General features: G+C 42.9%; 1 protein-coding gene across 1 annotated transcript in view; it reads right to left on the reverse strand.

The window, feature by feature from the left end:
- ttc7a (tetratricopeptide repeat domain 7A) overlaps window positions 1-19,885 on the reverse strand; it is a 57,632-nt gene that overhangs the window by 16,233 nt on the left and 21,514 nt on the right. Inside the window, exons 12-19 of the mRNA XM_028604139.1 lie at window positions 19,173-19,290; window positions 18,542-18,599; window positions 18,142-18,214; window positions 17,863-18,023; window positions 9,404-9,520; window positions 8,593-8,705; window positions 7,101-7,235; window positions 2,018-2,220 (exon numbers count right to left, since the gene is read on the reverse strand). Of these exons, the coding sequence (XP_028459940.1) occupies window positions 2,018-2,220; window positions 7,101-7,235; window positions 8,593-8,705; window positions 9,404-9,520; window positions 17,863-18,023; window positions 18,142-18,214; window positions 18,542-18,599; window positions 19,173-19,290 (978 nt within the window). The remainder of the gene's footprint in view (window positions 1-2,017; window positions 2,221-7,100; window positions 7,236-8,592; window positions 8,706-9,403; window positions 9,521-17,862; window positions 18,024-18,141; window positions 18,215-18,541; window positions 18,600-19,172; window positions 19,291-19,885) is intronic.

Raw genomic sequence — 19,885 nt, forward strand, 5'->3', positions numbered from 1 at the left:
CATCACAACTAAATGCCTAACCTTAACCCTTACCCTCATCCTAACCATAACCTAATTCTAACCCTAATCCTAAAACCAAGTCTTAACCCTCAAACAGCCCTTTAAACTCGTGGGGACCAGCATTTTGGTCCCCACGAGGCTGTGCAGAGCCCACAAGGATACTGTAGTCCCCGGTTTTTGGACCCCACAAATATAGTAAAACAGGTACACATACACACACACACACACACACACACACACACACATGCTCACACCCACACCCACCCACACAGACACAGACACACACACAGTAGGAGCCAAATCATTAGTCTTATGTGGTCACAAGGTGAAGAGATATCAACCAGCACCTATAGTCACTCTGGAGACCACAGACATTGGGTGTGTACTCTATGTAAGTGTGAGCGTGTGTCGGGCAGTGTTGGATTTAGGAATATCCCCCTCTGGTCCCTTCACCATGACAACAGAGAAAGTTCAAAGGTCAAAGCAGCTGTGGATAATCCAGTGGATCATCTGGAAGACCGACTGTAAGAGAGACTGAGCGAGGTAGTGGGTGGAAGTGGGCGAGAGAGAATCTTTCGACTGTGGAAGAGAGAGAGAGAGAGAGAGAGAGAGAGAGAGAGAGAGAGAGAGAGAGAGAGAGAGAGAGAGAAAGAAAGGGTATGCTCGGATGAAAGAAATGTGGGGGAGTGATAGAAAGAGAGAGAGAAGGCGAGTCTTTGAGCAGTATTTGTCATTCATTGGTCATGCACCAAGGTTTGTTTGTTACTATTTTCTGAAATTTGAAGTTTACCCACAACAAAGAAACACATCTCAGAATGTTATGAGTCATAATTGTGATAATTAAGACTACAATAACTATCAATCCTGACACAGACACAGAACAGCACAGGGGAGAAAAAGAGTAATGATTATGAGCAGCTGTCATCGCTACTGCCAACTTGAGAGCTAATATTAGTAGCTAATAGCAAGCTAGCCTAATCATTTCTGCTGGATAGCGTAAGAAAGACACACATTTTATCAGCTAACCTTTCTGTTTCTTTTCAGAAAGGAACTACTACATTAGTATAAGTACACAGTAGAGTTGAAACGAAGAGGCTAACATACTCTAGAGCCTTTTGAAACAACAGAGGAACGATTATGAGCAGCTGCCATTGCTTCTGCCATGCAGCAAGCTAATATTAACAGCTATTAGCCATGTAGCCGCATCATTTCTGTTGAATTACACAACAAAAACACTAATGGCATCAGCTAACAATGTTGTCTTTTCAAAATGGGTCAACGCTTAGAGCTACATACAGTGTGAGTTGTGGCTAACCTAGTGTAAATTATAGAGTGTGGTCTAGACCTACTCTAGTGTCTCGAGATAACTCTTGTTATGATTTGATACTATAAATAAAATTGAATTGAATTGAATAGTGCGCAGCCTTTAAAAAAAGGAGGGATCTGTTCTGCTCTTATTTAGCCTAATGAGATATTGATTACTTATTGATTCAACATGCCATGATAAATTAATGCTGCAGTAATTAAACTGTCTCCATCTTTATATTACATACATTTTCAACATCTTACTACATTCAAAACTGGAAGCAACCAGTTGCCCCTTGGGGGGGGGGTGGGGGTTACAGAGAGCTGACAGAATTTAGTCTTAGTCTAAATTCTAATTTGATTTAGTGGATTTATAAAAGAACATTTACATTAATTTGCATTCCTACATCCTTCTGAAGTTTTGTGTCACATGCAGTGCAATGCAATTGAGTGAACTCAAGTAAAGCATTTAAAATGTGTGCATGGATGTGTGTATGCATGCAGTCATATGCTAGGTTGCATATGTGTGTATGCACATGTTCGGCCTGCATCTTACATCAATGGTAATTTAATAAGATTCAAGTACAGGAATGAAAATGTATTAGTGTATCCATGCGAGATGTGTGTGTGTGTCTGTCAGCATACTGACCACTGAGCATAATGCTACATTAATTCTAATTTAGAAGCCTCTAAAGCTTTCACTGCCTCTCACCATGTGCACAAGTATGCGCTCTCCCGTGGGATGGATGGCCAGGGCCTCGTCATACAGGTTTTTGGCTTCGTCCAGTTGGCCCCTGAGCTCAGCCAGGTGGCCCCGCTGCAGCAGCACCGAGTGTGAGTTGGGGAAGAGCGCGCTGGCCTCGGCTATGCAGAACTGGGCCTCCTTTAGCTGACCATCCGCCATGAACAACTCCCCTGAAGGAGGAGATGGAGAAAGAGGAAGGAGGCAGAATGGTACAAATGGTGAGAGGGAGGAGGGGATGGGAGGTAGGGAGAAAAAGGTGATAAAAGAGAGAAGGAAAAGAAAGGGGAGGTACAGGAGGGAGAAAGGAAAAGACAGTGATGCAGGGAGGATGGAGCAAAGGGAACAAGGATGGTAAGGGGCAGAGAGCAATAAAAGAGTTAAAGGAAGGAAAAGTTGATGAGAAAATGAGAGATGAAGGACAGATGAAGAAAGGATAACCGGGAGAGAGAGAGAAAGGAGAGAAATGTATTAATCCCATCGGCAACGTGAGAATAACAGAGATGACTTAACTGTGAGTTCAGCAGCATTATGTTAAAATGTAAACTGTGCAGCGCTCAAATAATAACACAAACCACTATACTTACATGAACCCCTCCAACCTACACGCACGCAAACACGCACACACACACACACACACACACACACACACACACACACACACACACACACACACACACACACACACACAAAGACAGTGTGAAAGAGAGAGTGGAGTGGGAGCAATGAAGTGCCTGGGAAGTCATGAAAGTCTTGCCTAAATATGGCAATCGCATACTAAGGCTGCCTGCCTCCTTTCTTTGCTGCTGCTGGGAAGACGAGGACACAGACACACACACACACACACACACACACACACACACACACACACACACACACACACACACACACACACACAAAATCACGCCTACAAGCACGTCATTGTCCAATAAGACTTGTACACAAAGCTGACCAAAGGACCCGCCCCTGGGACTGGAGAAGACCAATATCTGGACGGGATGCTGACACAGGGAGCTGTCAATCATTCACATGAGTGGACACTGGGACAACCCCCAGAGAAACCCTGAGAAAGAAACTATTCAGTTCTAAACACTGACAGCACTGTGTGTGTGTGTGTGTGTGTGTGTGTGTGTGTGTGTGTGTGTGTGTTACAGAGAGAGAGATTGAACTGTGTGCAAATATATTCTACACGCGCCGTCTGCTCCTGAGCGCTGTGTGAACCCATGTGTGTGTTTGGTAGCTGATGTTTTGTTTGTTTACCTGTGTCTCATAGATGCACAGATGGGAAATACTTAGTGCATGCAAGCTAGCTCTGCGAGATGAAAAAGAGCCATTTCCCAGCCGCGGGGTTCCTTTTCATAGCTGCACTTCGGGGAAAAAAGGATTCAGTGAATGCTCTGTGGTTATGTAAGGCCTTTTTCCTGCTCCTCACCTGAGCTCTCAGAAAAAAATTATTATAATATTTATTTTATCAGTGCATGCATGTATACAGTCCATTTATACGTTTGCAGGTATGTGTGTGTGTTTGTGAGTGTGTTTGTAAGGTTATATATCCATCTTAAAGAGCCCTGTGTGTGTTTTTTTCCACTGTGAGCCGATGAGGATGTGAGATTGTGAGAGGAAGTGACCGATGAAAAGAGGAATGCTGGGACACACCCGTGGTCTCACACACACAAACACACATATACACATTTTTGAGTTCAAATCAGCAGCGAACAGATTCTATTTTGCCTGTTCTCAGCAGAGGTCAAAGGTTGGAAGTAGAAAATAACCTTCGGATTACAGTAGGCCACAGGGGACATGACCCCACGGCCCATCCACCCATCCCATCCTGTACTGTAGCACACTGGTATGCACTGGTTGCAACACTGCCTTCGCTCGGTTGCTGTACTGTATGGATTCCTGTTCCCGTTCTCATGCCTCATCCACTACAGCTGAGTGGATGGATGGAGTGTTGTTTATACGGATCATCTCTGTACTCCTCTCCCTACACTTCCTGCTAATGGTCTGCTCTCCTGTAAACTTCAGCAGGCAGACTGAGGCTGAAGGGGTGGAAGTAATAGCGGTATGCATCACTGCCATTCTGCCCTTAATAGAACAGTGGCCATATGTATGCAGGAACAGCGCACACTCCTACATAAGGTATGCAGTCTTTAACAAGACTGAAATAGTTCTACCCACTAAATTGTTTTAAAAATGTCCTTGTATACGGCTGTTTGTGAAGGCAGAAAATGGCTGCAGTAATCACATTAAATTATGTTGTTTTACACAATAACAAGCTTACAAATATATCATCTCCGGCGGAAATTGTTTTGTCATATATCTACACGCCTTATGTCATTACACAGGGTTTTCCAGCCTATAGTTGACCCAAAGTGAATTTCTATGACTGCAGTACTCAAAACGTGAAAAAAATGTGTTCTCACGTTGTACCAAGTGAATAAACAATATCTCACTCCCCAGAGGGATTGAAATTCAACTGAGCTTGTAAGCAGGTTAGTAAGCTGCGTTAAGACAGTCAGGCTGCACAGCTTTCACAGCAGCATCTGCACAGCACATTCAGTGTGTGGAGAAGATTCTTAATCAAAAGCTGCTATCAGATATTCTAATTTTGTATTCTACTTTGATCTGGATTTGATTAATGAGGTCGTTCCTAACATGGAGGGTCGAGGTTTCCATCCCTACTGAGCGATAACTGTCAGGATAGATTTGATCAATAAAGTATGCTTAAAGGTCCCATGGCATGACAATTTCACTTTATGAGGTTTTTTAACATTAATATGAGTTCCCCCAGGCTGCCTATGGTCCCCCAGTGGCTGGAAATGGTGATAGGTGTAAACCGAGCCCTTGGTATCCTGCTCTGCCTTTGAGAAAATGAAAGCTCAGATGGACCGATCTGGAATCTTCTCCTTATGAGGTCATAAGGGGCAATGTTACCTCCCCTTTCTCTGCTTTGCCCACCCAGAGAATTTGGCCCACCCGTGAGAGAGAGGCATCATGGCTTTCAAACGAGCAAAGTGGCAGTTGGTCGCCCCCCCCCCCCCCATCCACCTTGCGCCCCCCCCCCTCTCTCCTCCTCAATAGCTGACACAGAAATGGCACATACTAAGGAAAGGTCCTTGTAGGACTGGCTCTAGTGGCTGTAATTCTGCACCAAGGCTGAATTTGGGGAAAGAGACTTCAGATACAGTAATAGGACAACTAAGGTCTATATATAAGCATCCAAAGAGCACCATGTCATGGGACCTTTAACCTAACCTTAGATTGCCAGACCAAATTCTGGAAAGTCTGGAACCTCTCAGTTCATTTTCGATTTCCCGGGGGCGTTATAAATGGCCGTAGACAAAAATGCCTATGGATGCAATTTGGATAGACCTAAACCATTCAGACCCATGAAACATGTGATGTATACAGACAAAATTGACGTCATCACATATTTTGCATAATGCGTCATCGTATCAAACACCAGAATTGATCCATGAGGTACACCGCATGTTTCTTCACGAGATGAATCACAGCTTTGTGTTTGTGAAATAGGAGGAAAAACAATCAAGACCAGTATGAACTAACTAACTAAAATGTCAATCCGGCACATAGACCCAAAAATGTGATTCTTTCAATTGTTATATACATTTGGGGATGGCAATGTCTGCCTGTCAGTCGATCAATCTGTCCACTACTTTAGCCAAGACTGACACCTATGACATTTACACATTCACAGTCCCCCCTGTGTATTCTTCTAGCGCTATCACTTGGTCAATATTTTCACTTATCCAGTGAAATATCTCTACATCTACTTTTTAGGCATTCATGGTTCCCAGAAGATAAATCCTAATGACTTTGGACAGGGACGGACTGGCACCAAAAATCGGCCCTAGCATTTTGGCCCCGACCGGCCAACCACATAAGATCACGGCCCACCACATAAGATCACAAATACCACCCGTCTTTGCGCTCCCCTGAATATGTATACCAACTCCTACTCCTTAAAACTACTAACGCCATGTAACGTGTAAGCAAGAATCCGTGATAGATGACACATTCAATATTTTTTAAAAGTGCCATTTATTAATATAATAAAACAGTATACTCCTCATGAATCATAAAACATTTTTTTTAATCATTTCATGACTGAAGAGTCCCTGTGCTTTCATTTGAAGAGGTCTATCATAATTCTCATTAAAAAAGTTTGCATGATGTGCAACGTTTATCTAGGCTACTTTAAGGACACAAGGCACAAGCTTAAGGTTTGGGGTTAGTGATTAAATAAGGTAGTGTTTCCAAACTTACCTCAATTATAAATTGTGTTCTGCTAGTTGTACTACAGCACTTTTAAAAAAAAGTTAAGTTAAATTACTAAATATTTTTGCTTCTGGAGGGTTGTGTGGCTCGAGGTCGTGGTGCAAAGGACCCTAGGGTGAAATTACTCCAAACCATCACTTTAAGATGTAGGCTACTTTGTTGAATGAAAGGTAGGCTAATATAGCCTAATAATAATAAAACGGGGAGAAAATCATCAGTCAAGACTCAGATACCCGCGCACTTAGCCAAACTAATGCAATCATACAGTAGCATGCCTACTTCTTTTAATGTTGTAGTGTTATCATCAGTTTGTCCACCACTTGTTTTTGGCTCAGTTTTATCGAGGGGCAAAGTGTTTTAAGGGGAGTTCTGCTTACAGCAGGTTCTACCCTCACTCCCTCATCTCTGTCCCTCTCCGTCCTTCCCAGTTCTCCTGTCACTGTGTGTTTATCTTTCACACCGCGCACCGTTACGAACTAGTCCATTTCATTGTGAAAATATGTATGTATGTGTAGGGACAGAAAACCTAGCCTATGTGAGATTTTCAAATGCATGCTTGGTGCAGGCCCTCGAGTTGGGCCATTTTCATTGCCAGACCCTTAATCTTTTGGATTTGGGTCTGGATTTCCAGGCTAGACTTGCACCCAAACAAGAGTATAAAAGATGTCCCCTGTTAAAAATAAAATTTTCCAAGCAGTTTCAACCCCAAGGTTTGTTAAATTGTAAACGTTAAATTGTGCTGTTGTCATACCAGCCTGCAGCCAAATGCGCTCCAGGGTGGCCCAGATGTATGTGGGTCCTTGGCGACGGGAGGAGCTGAGGTCCGACACCTCAGAGAGCGCCGCTTCCAGACGAGACACTGCAACTGACGAAGGGCTCTGTGAACCTGTGAAGGGAAGGAAAGGGATAAGAAATACCAACCAAGTTAGGGCTGAAAATGATCGTACCTCTTTAAGCGACAGTAACCCTGGTTGGCAAAGAGACTACACTTTAACACAATTACTACTTTAATAGGTTTCAGACACTGAATGACAAACACATGGAAAAGGAAATATCCCAAATATGTACATTCATGGTCAATTAAAAACCCTTCAAATATGACAGAAGAGAGCCATTCTGAGAAAAACAAACATTCATTCTCTGTTAATATCCAGAACATCAATAGATTTCCTGTTACTGGATGGCAAGTGAACAGACCCCTGACCCCGCTGGAAACTCAGGTGTGGAGGTGATTCACATCATTGATATTTAATGTTTCAGGGAAACATAGTTTTAATCCACAATAGGTCAAATGCCGCGGGGATTCGGTCTGACCTACACGATCGCCTTTCTCATTGGTATTTATACCAGAGAAACAAGGTTTAATTAAAATAATCAATTCAGCATGTTGCAATCCAAATATGTATGGTGGCAGTCCCCTATTAGAAAGACTTTAACCAGTGAGAGACAGAGGTGTCAAAAGTATTCACATTCAGTGTGTTGAAGTATCATCTCAAGCTTTTTACTCAAATAAAAGTGAAAAAGTACTGGTTTCAAAACTACTTAAAGTATAAAAGTAAAAGTAATGTAAGGGCAAAAAAATAATACCAATATGCTTTTTCAAATTAGACGGCGAGTTTTGGAAACAATTAGCTCGTGGTACTTGGGTGCGCAGAGCTTGCAGCACATTCAAAAGGAGTTATTTTTACCTCCAACCATTTTGAAAAATTCTTCCAGGTACGGCCAGGGATGTAGAAGGGATGGCTGGTCTTCCTAGCTACCAACCTCCTCGCTGGTGCTCGGTTGGGACATTTCACTCGAGTTCTCTTCGTACTAGGGTACATACGTCTGTTATTTCCTTGCTGGAGTGTGACGTGATTTGCGTCATGTGCAGGTGCGATGGATCGCGTACAAACCAATAGGGTGACGGAATGGTATATGTTTATACATCTCATCCAACCACAATCAAGTTCACTCTCTCCGGATGGCGTGATTTATCTGGATAGGGCTTTTTTGTGTGTTTTTTTTTAACGATGACAAGCCGGAATGAAAACAAGCCGAACTGAAATAGGAGTAACGAGGCTATCTTTAAAACGTAACGAGTAGAAAGTAGAGATAATTGCGTGAAAATGTAAGGAGTAGAAAGAAAAAGTCTGCTGTAAAATAATTACTCCAGTAAAGTATAGATACCCCAAATTTCTACTTAAGTAAGGTAACAAAGTATTTGTACTTCGTTACTGGACACCTCTGGTGAGAGAGCAGACCTGTGGAGGCCTCCTGGAAGTCAGGCAGGGTGAGGTGGATGGAGGATTTCCTGGCTCCAGAGCTGACCTCTGCCCTCTCAGCCATCGGTATACTGCTGCTGTCATCTGTCTCGCTGCAACACACATACAGACATAATGAACAAACACACTCACAAGCACATACCGGTATATGCACTGCATTATACTAAAGGTTCTGTAAATACTTCAAGTCAAACAATTCTTGGAAGTTATTAACATGTGTGGAGGTTTTCTTACTGAGATTTATACAACAATGGCCATATCATTTGAGAAAAAAGAAAATGTTCTATCCCCAAAGCCCCCAAGCCATCAAGTTCTGCCTCTGTACTGTGACTGAGTTTAAAGAGGAACTCCACATTAAAGAGGCTTTCTGTTATGCCGTAATAGATGGACAGCAAAACTACTTAGTGTATATTGTAGTTGTGTTATCTGTGAGCCTTCTGTTTTAGAAAACCCTATTTAAAATCTTATATGACCTGTTATTATGATGAAAGAGAACTTTACTGCATATATCTAAGATGCATCTAATGTAAGATCACAGATATAATCATGGTAATGATATATCAGAAATGCATTAATATACACACACACACACACACGCACACGCACACGCACACGCACACGCACACGCACACACCTACACAATCAATACCACAGCAGCAAAAGATTCCCCCTCCCGGCTTCATCATGCACAGCAGTAAAGAGCGCTTGAGCAGTGAGGTATCAAACCACATTTATACAGTACATGATAAGCAAAGTAGCACAAACACACATCTTGCATACACACACTCACCTGGAGCGGCTGACATCATAGCAGCTCAGCCAGTGTTGCAGCATCTCTTCACAGGTCTGCAGGGCTGTGGCAGGGCCAAACAGGGCCTCTTCAAGCTTCACCTTTGTGAACAGCAGACTGGACCAGAGAAAAAACACACACACACACACACACACACACACACACACACACACACACACACACATTACTCCTTTTAGTTTACAGTAATCTTATGCTGCTTTTTCATGTTTTATTACCACACCACTTACTTGTGTACCCTTATTATACATAAAAGTGGACCAAAAACAGTATTTGCTGTTTTTGTACCCGTACGGATATCAAACTGTAAACTGAGTAGCCTGGAATAATGAATGTTTATGTGGGCCCAAACCCACCCTAAACTGTTCTTATTATCACTGATCACATTCACTGATGTATGAACACACAACATGATATTCAATTGTACTGTATGACCTAGGGCTTTCAATACTTGCCTACTACTGAAAAAAAGCATCTTACCTGCAAACTGCTCTGTGGAAAGCACTGAAAACTACCTGATATTATGCCAAGCAGCTGACAATTGCTGATTTGGTTATAAAAAATAAAGAAGCATATACATATTTGTACATGAATACTCATGTCCATGCGTAAAAGGGTTTGAGCTTCTGAAGTATACAATCTCACTGATGCATGAGGACTGAGGCACAAGTGGATCGATACAAACAGAGAGGTGGTGAAGATAGTCATCAACAGCAAGCTCTAAGCGTGTGTGTGTGTGTGTGTGTGTGCGTATGTGTGTGTGTTTCTGTGTGTTGAGAGGTTGATGAGTAGGGGCTATAGACTGTTTCCTCTCGGCCCTTTTAGTTGAAGACAACTGGTTAAGTGATACGGGAGTCTCTGATGTGAGCGTGTGTTTGTGTGTGTGTGTGTGTGTGTGTGTGTGTGTGTGTGTGTGTGTGTGTGTGTGTGTGTGTGTGTGTGTGTGGTAATTGCCAGAAGGGGCTCTCAGAGGATACAGTCTGTCATGGGCATCACTCATCCATGAGTGTGAGGAGAAAGAGATTGAGAGTGAGCGTGTCAGAGAGACGCCTGCCTGGCTAGCTGTCCACTGCCTCCCTGTTGTTGAAGGCTCCTCCAGTTCCAGGGGAGGTAGAGGGAAGGAGAAAGGGAAGTTTGAAAAAATGGATGAAGGGATGGAGGGAGGATGAGGATCAATAGCAGAGCGAGTGTGTCGGGGGGGAAAACTCTCGGCGGAATGCGCCTCGTTACCGACTCACGGGTCGGTGGACGATTGGGGGAAGGGTGGGTGTATGTATGTGTGTGTGTTTGCGAACAGTGTGAGGCAAAGATGGAGGGATGTTGGAAAAGTGTACTCTACGTGTGTGTGTGTGTGTGGGAGGAAAGGGGGTTGGATTTTCTGACGTGCGGATGACAAGTGCTGCTGAGGGACGGTGTGTTAAGGATACGCCTGCCAGTAGGGGTCCACTAGAGTGTGTGATTGTGTGTGTCTCTAGGCTACCCATTACCACTGTGGCAAAGCATTTAGAAGAGTTGGGATGGTATAAACCCATCCTAGTGTTAAAATGTGACAAGGTGTATGTGCGTGGGTGTATTTCATGCCTACAAAGAACTAACTTCTCTTACTGTCAACATGAAAATCACCTAAACAGAGTTTACTGTGAAGATTTATATGAAAGCTGGTATTCAAATAATAGAGTCTCCAAAAATACTGGTCTCATTGACAAATCAATTCCAGTAGCTTTGCCATTTGTTCTGTGTTACACAAAAGCTACCGTCAATGAAACTCAGCAACTTCCTGCTGAAGGTGCAAGCTTGTGTACATAAACATTTCAGCGGAGAAGTTAAGTACGACTTCCAAGGTGCATTTTTGGCAAGAAATATCCATTCACTGAGCGGCGCTAACGATGGGAGGAGGCTAAAGATTATGCTGTTGAGAAAACTTGTTTAGTTATTGCTTAAATTCATTCTTTTAATTTTCGGGTCAAACTGTTAGTGAATTTAGTAACTATGGCGCTAGGGCTGACTGGATATTCTGGAAGCTCATGGGTATTGTAGTATTTAGAGCCGTCCGCCATGCCAAAATGACATATGATTTCTTTAAAGCAAAGTAATGGAATAATTGAAACACCGAGCATAAACCCATATGATCGTTACATTACGCGGGCGAGTCCAGTGTTTCTATGTTAAGCAACATTGAGGATATTGTTTAGAGATGCACCGGTGACCGGAATTGGCCGGTTTTCACGTGCTCGGCCATGTCCGGAGACCGGCAGGTCAGTCTGACATACTGTATGCCGATTTCAACACTACAATTAACTGACAACATAAGTTATACGAATTACAGTTCTCAAGGACGCACGCACACACGGACGCGACAGCACTCCGTCTCTTTTTCCTTTCTCTCAACTTTCCCGCGTGTGTGTGGCGTACCCGACTTCGCGGTGTGAAGCGCGTGTCCGCGCTATTCTCGCACATGTAGGGAACCTCGTGAATTAACCTGCAACATGTCAGCTGTTTGGAAATTCTTCAGCGTGTGTGCAGAAGATAACAAGTTTGCAATATGCAACACCTGCAGGGAAAAAGTAGGGCGTGGAGGGACGACACTAAACCAAAATCACATTTTTTTTAGTGTGATATTGGATGTGAAAAGAAGGAAATGGTTCTAACATGGCACTTTAGATGTGTGTGAATTCCCCACACCAGGAGTCATTGATATAGTTCTGTTTTATAGTGATCCATTATCTGTTCAAAAAATGTTCTATGTTCTGGGCTAAATGTTCTATTAAAGAAAAGATAGAAAATAAATATTTGTGTGTGCTGTAAAGTGGTTACAAAAAATGAAATCGGAATCGGCTGAAATCGCTATCGGCTGGCCTAACTCAAAGAAAATCAGGAATCGGAATCGGCCTAGAAAGTTGTAATCGGTGCATCTCTAATAGTGTTGAAAGAAAAAACTGAAATGGGAATACAGAATGGAGAAAAAACATGTGCGGAGCCAGATGCCAAGTAGGGGTGTTGAAATTAATCATCGCATCGATGCATCGCAATGCGGACCTAGACGATTCTGCATCGATGCAGTGACAGACAGTCGATGATTGCCTACTGATGTTACTTGTTGATTTTCCGGTCGCTGCTTTTTTGTGTTTTTTGCCTTTTGTCTGTTGTCTGCTGTGTTCAATACGGCAACAATTCAGGAAGTGTCTTTTTTTAAAAGAAGATGCAATAAAAAGGGGAGTTCACTGTTCACATATATCTGACAGCTTGAATTTGTTGAAGAAAAACCACGTGTAGCAATATATGATGAATTTGAGGAGACAACGCACCGTGATGCATCGGGCTATCAAATGGTATCGAATCGTTGACAGGATAATCGTAATCAAATTGAATCGTGAGACCAGTGAAGAGTCACACCCCTAATGCCAAGTGTAATAGAGGACAAATGGAGGAAGACTTACGTTTGCATTAACAGTAAAAAGTATTGTCAGGTAGCGAATCAGAAAACGGGGTAGGATGAACTAAAATGTATTGTAATAAGATATACTGATACAACTGGAAGAATTAGGAATACAGCTGTAGCTCTAATTTAAGGCAGTTGCAACTAAAGCCCTGTTCTCACTGCAAGTTAGGCCACTGTTTGAGAATGTACACCTCTGCAATTAAATCCCATTTTAAACCATTTTGAGTCTTTCTAAAATGGTTTCACTGTGTACGTACATTACAGCAAGTGATATCAAACTGATCTAAGTCCTCCAGGTATAGAGTGTTTTCCACCACCATTCACCACTCTATCACAGCCGGTGTTTCCCTTGCATCTTCACAAAAGACAGATTTCATTATGATTACAGCACTCACAACTACACATCAGATATCAAAAGATGTAATTTCCAGGCTCCTGGGAATCAGCTTGGTGTGTGCAGAGCGTAGTGTTTGAGGAAGGATGGCAGCGAGCAGCGAAGCTCAGTGTAAACGCTCCGCGGTGGCCAGCTAAGAGCAGTGAGTGCCAGCGTAAACTCCATATAAAAATAGCTAATAATGTTCACTTGCAAAAGTGCTACAGCTACAGTACTACTCATTCTGCACTCCCACAGATCAGTGTGTGTATTCTCTCCAGGCACATGGCCGCATGCAGACAAACAAGTGCACACACACATTATGCTTGAGTACATTTGAATATATATATATATATATATATATATATATATATATATATATATATATATATATATATATATATATATATATATATATATTACAGTATATACAGTGCATGCATAGATATGCATAGATATTACCACACACAAGCCTGTGCAGACATGCTTGCTTTGTGTAGCAGGGCATAAACCAGGTGTGTGCATGCTAATACACACACTCATACAGATGCACACACATGCACAAGCACACACACACACACTTGCTCATGCTGCAACATCCCGTTAGATGAATGCAGAATCAAAGGCTGGGATTAAACATTCTCTTGCACAAACTGCGAGAACACGATCTCTCTCTCTCTCTCTCTCTCTCTCTCTCTCTCTCACACACACACACACACACACACACACACACACACATACACACACACACTAACAACCCTCCCCCTTTCTCCCTCTCTCCCTCTCTTGCCTCAGCTCTCTCAATCTGTAGAAGAATCCCATTTCACATTAAAATGCATGCCTGTTTACTGGGTGATTAAAATTTCAGAGAAAAGGGAGAAACAGAGACAGAGAGATAAAAAAGATGAGAGGCAAGGAGAGAAAGAGAGGGTGAGAGAAAGAGTGAGAGGGGAAGAGTTGGAAAAGGACAGAGAGAGAGAGAGAGAGAGAGTGAGAGAGAGAGAGCAAGAGAGCGAGAGAGAGAAAGACAGGAGCCGGGGGTAGAGGATGTGGGAGAAAAGGAGGAAGGAGAAATTCAGTGTGCTACAGTGAGCTGACAATTTGCTGTGGTGCAGAGACGCAGTGTCTAACAAGAATCACACACATGCACGCACAAACACACAAACACACACACACACACACACACACACACACACACACACACACACACACACACACACACACACACACACACACACACACACAGTGACACACAAACATGTATGTGCCAGATTACGATCTTACGATCTTACGACATACACCCACAACCCCCCATTCCAACAACACACATGTACACACACACACACACACACACACACCACACACACACACACAAATGACTGTCGCGGATGCCCAGCACCATGCACGCTACAAGCTTTGATCTCTGATGCTCGCTCACACATCCAAAGCAAATGATATTCAGTGAGCTTGTTACTGAGAGAAAACACCCCCCCTCTCTCTCTCTCTCTCTCTCTCTATCTCTCTCTCTCTCTAACTCCATCACTCTCTATGTCTCGATCTCTCATTCTCTGCAACTCAGCTTCAGCCCAACAGGTCCTGAGGGCATTGATATATTCTGGCCAAGTTTGGCTTCATTTTCATGTGCATATTGGTTTTATCTCACTTGGAACATTCTTCTCTGTTTGCATGTAAGCACACATTCACAGGTGTCTTTTGCAGACCATCAAGAAGCTGTTTTGTGTTCTACTTTTGTACAGATCTTGGTCATAATGTTAACATGTGTTTCAAACTCGCAACAGGAAGTTGGATCAACTAACTAACTAGCTAACAACGTTGAGTGTGTGTTGTTTAGAGTATAAAGAATAAATAAAGAATAAAGAATTGTCAGTTTTTACTGTTCTTTGAGAAAATAGTAAGCTGGCAAAGATTTGAGTAACTATTGTTCAGTATTCTTTAATAAAAGCTGCATTAATTGCTAACGGCTAATGTGTTGGCAGATATTTTCCTATTGACACAAATAGCAGACCCAAAGCAACATAGGCACTAATTAGAGTTGCGCCTCTATCTATCTTGAGCCTGCCTCTCACCTAATGAATGAGACATCAATAATGAACTCCTCTCGTTGCTCTGTTTTGGTCTCCACCAACTCCTGAGGGAAATATCTGTCTCATAAGGTGCTAAATACTCCACTGTGTTCACCAGCTAGGCGCTAACTTTGTCTGTTTGATGTTTCATGCTGGGCATGTAGTGTAAAAAATGGGTTTGTTCCAGTCCGCTGTTGCTGAAAACGAGGTTGATGAAAGCCTCGAGACTGAAAGAAATGTAAGTAAAAAACTAAAACAATGAGCTGAAAGATGCTAAAACTGAAGGGGGAACTGCAGAGTCCAATTATCATTATGTGTGGGTTTCACATTACACATTTAATCCTTTGTCAATATAAAACTATTGATTAGAGCAGCTTTGAGTGCTGGGAACCACACCGTCATGATCTACTTCAGGGTAACAAATGTATCAGTGAGGAAAGATGCTGGCTAACTAATGAACTTGACGAGAACCGTAACATTACCCAGGTTAGGTTTCCATATTATATATTAAACAATATCATGTTTCCAGTAATATTACTTAATTATTATAGACAGACTGGTATAGCATCAGGCTACGCTGTGTGTTTCTTACACTGCTACACTCAAACCAGCACTCCTACTTTTTTGGGAGAGACAGATAGAGGGATGAGAAAGTGTGTTAGCTGTCGGTCCCAGGCCACTTGGGCCCAAATGAATTGGGCCAGGTCAGGCTAGGGCTAACATTTCAGATTGGTGTAGAACACTACTGTCTGTCTCTCTTTAGCTTTTAGTTGGCTCAGTTAAAATATGCTTTACTGGCATGACAGACCAATAAAAGTAGTATTAGAAACATAGATCAATAAATATCAGGGGTTATAATACAGTAAATAGACGTTCATTAAGAATTAATTTGAAATCAGCCGTTCCATTCAGTAATTACATTTGTATCTCCCGATCTCTCTTTCTCTCTAAGTCAGTGTCTCTCTACCGCTCCATAACAACAGTTTGGGAACAACAACTGATGCTGTCTGCGCTACCCATATGACCTCATGGTTACCGGGGCGATGGGGATTCCTGGCGCAGAAAGCTATGTGATTGGCTGAGCCTGGAAAGAGCTCTTAAATGGGTCAACGCAGTCAAGTGTCTCTACGGAGGAGGTGTGTGTGTGTCAAAGTGTTTGCATCTAGACATAGAGAGAACATATTTCATCTTCAAATTTAACATTGCTGATCAGTAAAGCTTGTGTAATTATAAAGCCATCGTCTTTTGAACATCCACCCACTCTGTCTCTGTGTTTTCTTCTTCCTGCCAGGCTCTTATATTCTTCCTTCTCTTCGTTGTTTCATCAATTTTCTTGTTTTTCTGCATTTCCTCTCCCTTCCTCTGCCTCCTGATGTATGGATGTACCCCATCTGTTTGTACTGGGACCGTGGAGGCCAACACTGACCCCAAATGGCTGCATTATGAAATGCTTTACCGGGCTTTGAAATGGAGAGAAAACACATCCGAAAGATGATGCAACATGCTTACATATTATGGTTAGTGTGGAATAATTGGCCTGGATAGTTAATGTTATCCACGTTCCAGCTTCCTCCACAGCTAATGAATGTTTTAATGTGTTTGTTCAGGATGACAGACTGGAATCCTTCCTGTACTGTAAGCTAATGTGAAAGTGCATAAATGCAGTGCTTTTGGCTGCTGCTGACCTGTTTTAGCACAATTTCATTTCAAGCTGGATTCTTATTAGAAATGTATTTGGGGGGGTAAAAAAATGTCATAGTCTTTTTTTGTTATGTAATTAAATACAAAGATAAGATTATAAAATATCAAACAAAATGCTAGTGTAAGTTTGAAAGCCTTTTGTACATAAAAAAACCACAATAAAAGATATCTTGTTAGTAACTCTGATAGATAAGAGTTATCTAATAGTATGTGGGTTTTAAAAATTTTTCATGTTTAAACAAATTGTGGATGCATGGTACGATATGGCAACTTATTAAACATGTCCCAAATCAAATCAGTGAATCCCTACCTGCCCCAAATGTATTAGAGTCAGAGTGTTTTAACCTGTTTAATGTAATAGACCGGTGGGGGTATGTGTTGGACAAATGAATTCTGTAAGAAAAGCAGCACTAGGGCTCGGGTCAGAGCTGCAGTGTTAAAAGGGTAAGGGTGTATGAGGGGCATAGGTACCACAATGCAGACCTCCACTCTGGCACGTCTAAATAAGGCGTCAAGTGTGTGTGTGTGTGTGTGTGTGTGCTTGGCCTCAAACACAGTCCAGCTGAGACACCCTATGCCTATGGAGAGGACCAGTGTTGGGACATGGCCTTGCTGCATGACTCACTGGAGCTACTCCACACACACACACACACACACACACACACACACACACACAGAGACACACACACACACACACACACACACACACACACACACACACACACACACACACACACACACAAACTACAAAGTCTAGTTACATCTGTACAGCGATATATTGGTGCCTGATCCTAACCAACATTTATTGTTGCCTGTGTGAGTGGGACGGTATAGTGGGTTTTACTTGAAGTTGCTGGGGTGCTGGCTGAGAGCCAGGCTTAGGGTGTCCAGGGCATGACGGTGGTGTTTCTGGGCACTCAGCAGCAGAGTCAGCAGGTGGAGGGAGTGTAAGTCGTCCCCACGGAGAGATAAAGCTGCCTGCAGGGGCTCAATGGCTGCTGATACCTGCCAGACGCACACACACACACCCATGCTCAGGTACCATCTGCAATGCTTTCTAATGATTCATGTCTGGTGTTTATTAACAAAACATATGATAACTTTCCCATTTCCCCCCTTATACCTGGCGCACAAGTGCCAGCTGCAGAGCCAGGTACATAGCAATCTGAGCATCCTGGGGGTCTAATGAATGAGCCCTGTGCAGGAGAGAAAGAAACCCATGATGGCTCACGTTGTGTTAGCGAAGATTTTATGCCAGGAGGGCAAACCTTTTGATTGCCATATGAAACAAAAACCTGGAGATCTACAGCCACTCTAGCAGCTCTTTGGTGCTCATTGGTGCTTTTAGCTAAATGCTAACATGCCTATGCCATGCATATTCCATGGCAACATGCTATCTTTACCACATTAGTGTAGCTACAGCAGCATAGCTAAAAATAAAATGCTCCATACATGTATGTACGTATGCTATGAGCAAAACTACAACAACTGATAAACAGAGAAATAGTAGAACCAGAACATACTTGCTCAAAGCTCGTAGTGCTTTTTTGTTTAATTCATTTCGATCAGCTTTCAGAGTGGCTGGAGAGAGAGAGAGAAAGAGAGAGAGAGAGGGGACAGAACCAAAAGTTTACCCACAGCACAGTTTCAGCTTTGCTATATTTCAGCAGCAAAAGTATATGTCATAAAAAAAGCCCTTAATAATATAACTTCAGCTAAGACTGTGATCAGATTGCGATTATGAAAACAAATGTTAAAGAGTCAGGGATGTGGTGGCCGGTTAGCTCAGTTGGCAGAGCGGGCGCACATGTGCAGAGGTTTATTCTTCGACACAGAAGGTCCAGGGTTTGAGTCCGAACTGTGACAGTTTTACTGCATGTCTTCCCCCCCCCCCCTCCTCCCCCCCCCTATCGAATAAAGCCAGGAATGGCCAAAAGAAAGAAAAAAAAAGAGTCAGGATGTGATCCATGGTGGAACCAAGAGGTTAGATGTACAAGATGTTTTACGGCCTTCCACCTTTGCTTCAGAGAGTCATTAATCACATACCGATTGTCAGACAACATGTAACAACATCTGAACATGTGAACAAATGAATGCTACTGTTGTTTTCCTGTGGAGGATGCTCTCAGTATATTTATCTATTTGTGTCCTTACCGTCAGAGGCCTGTAAACTGCAGCAGAGTCCCACGGACAGGTAGGCCCGAGGTAGAAATTCTTCGGCTTCTTCGCCCATCGACACCACACTCTGCGACAGAGCCTTGGCCTCCTCAAACTGGACACACACACACACACACACACACACACACACACACACACACACACACACACACACACACACACACACACACACACACACGCACACACACACAAACGCACACTAAATTAGCCCCTGAAGAATGTTAGTTTTATTGTATATACTTGAATGGCCGGGTGCAATACTGAATTATTCTGCTCATGAAACCAATAACCTATAATATTAAGAAAAAAATAAATCTCGTCCAAGCATTGTGAGGGTACTGTACCGGAAAGCAGGGCCTGCAACCTCCTCTCTTTCATGTGTGCGTGAGAGGAAGAACTTTGCAGCCCTGAGACGTAAATGAGGCTGAGGATGCAGCAGGGTAATGGAGTATTGATGGCAGAGCCCGTTGTGAGTTTAGTGTGAGGACAGTCCGAGTAGATTCAAGGACAACGCAGAGTTTTCTGAAGGATACACACACACACACACACACACACACACACACACACACACACACTCGCCCACACATGCTGCAGGCAGCGTGCGGCTGAGCCGAGGTGCATTGAGCTGAGTGAAAGTGTGTCACTCGGTGTGAGGTATGGCTGGTGGCGGGCAGCCGGGCAGGTGGGCG

Source organism: Perca flavescens, chromosome 17 (assembly GCF_004354835.1).
Source record: "Perca flavescens isolate YP-PL-M2 chromosome 17, PFLA_1.0, whole genome shotgun sequence".
Taxonomy (NCBI): domain Eukaryota; kingdom Metazoa; phylum Chordata; class Actinopteri; order Perciformes; family Percidae; genus Perca; species Perca flavescens.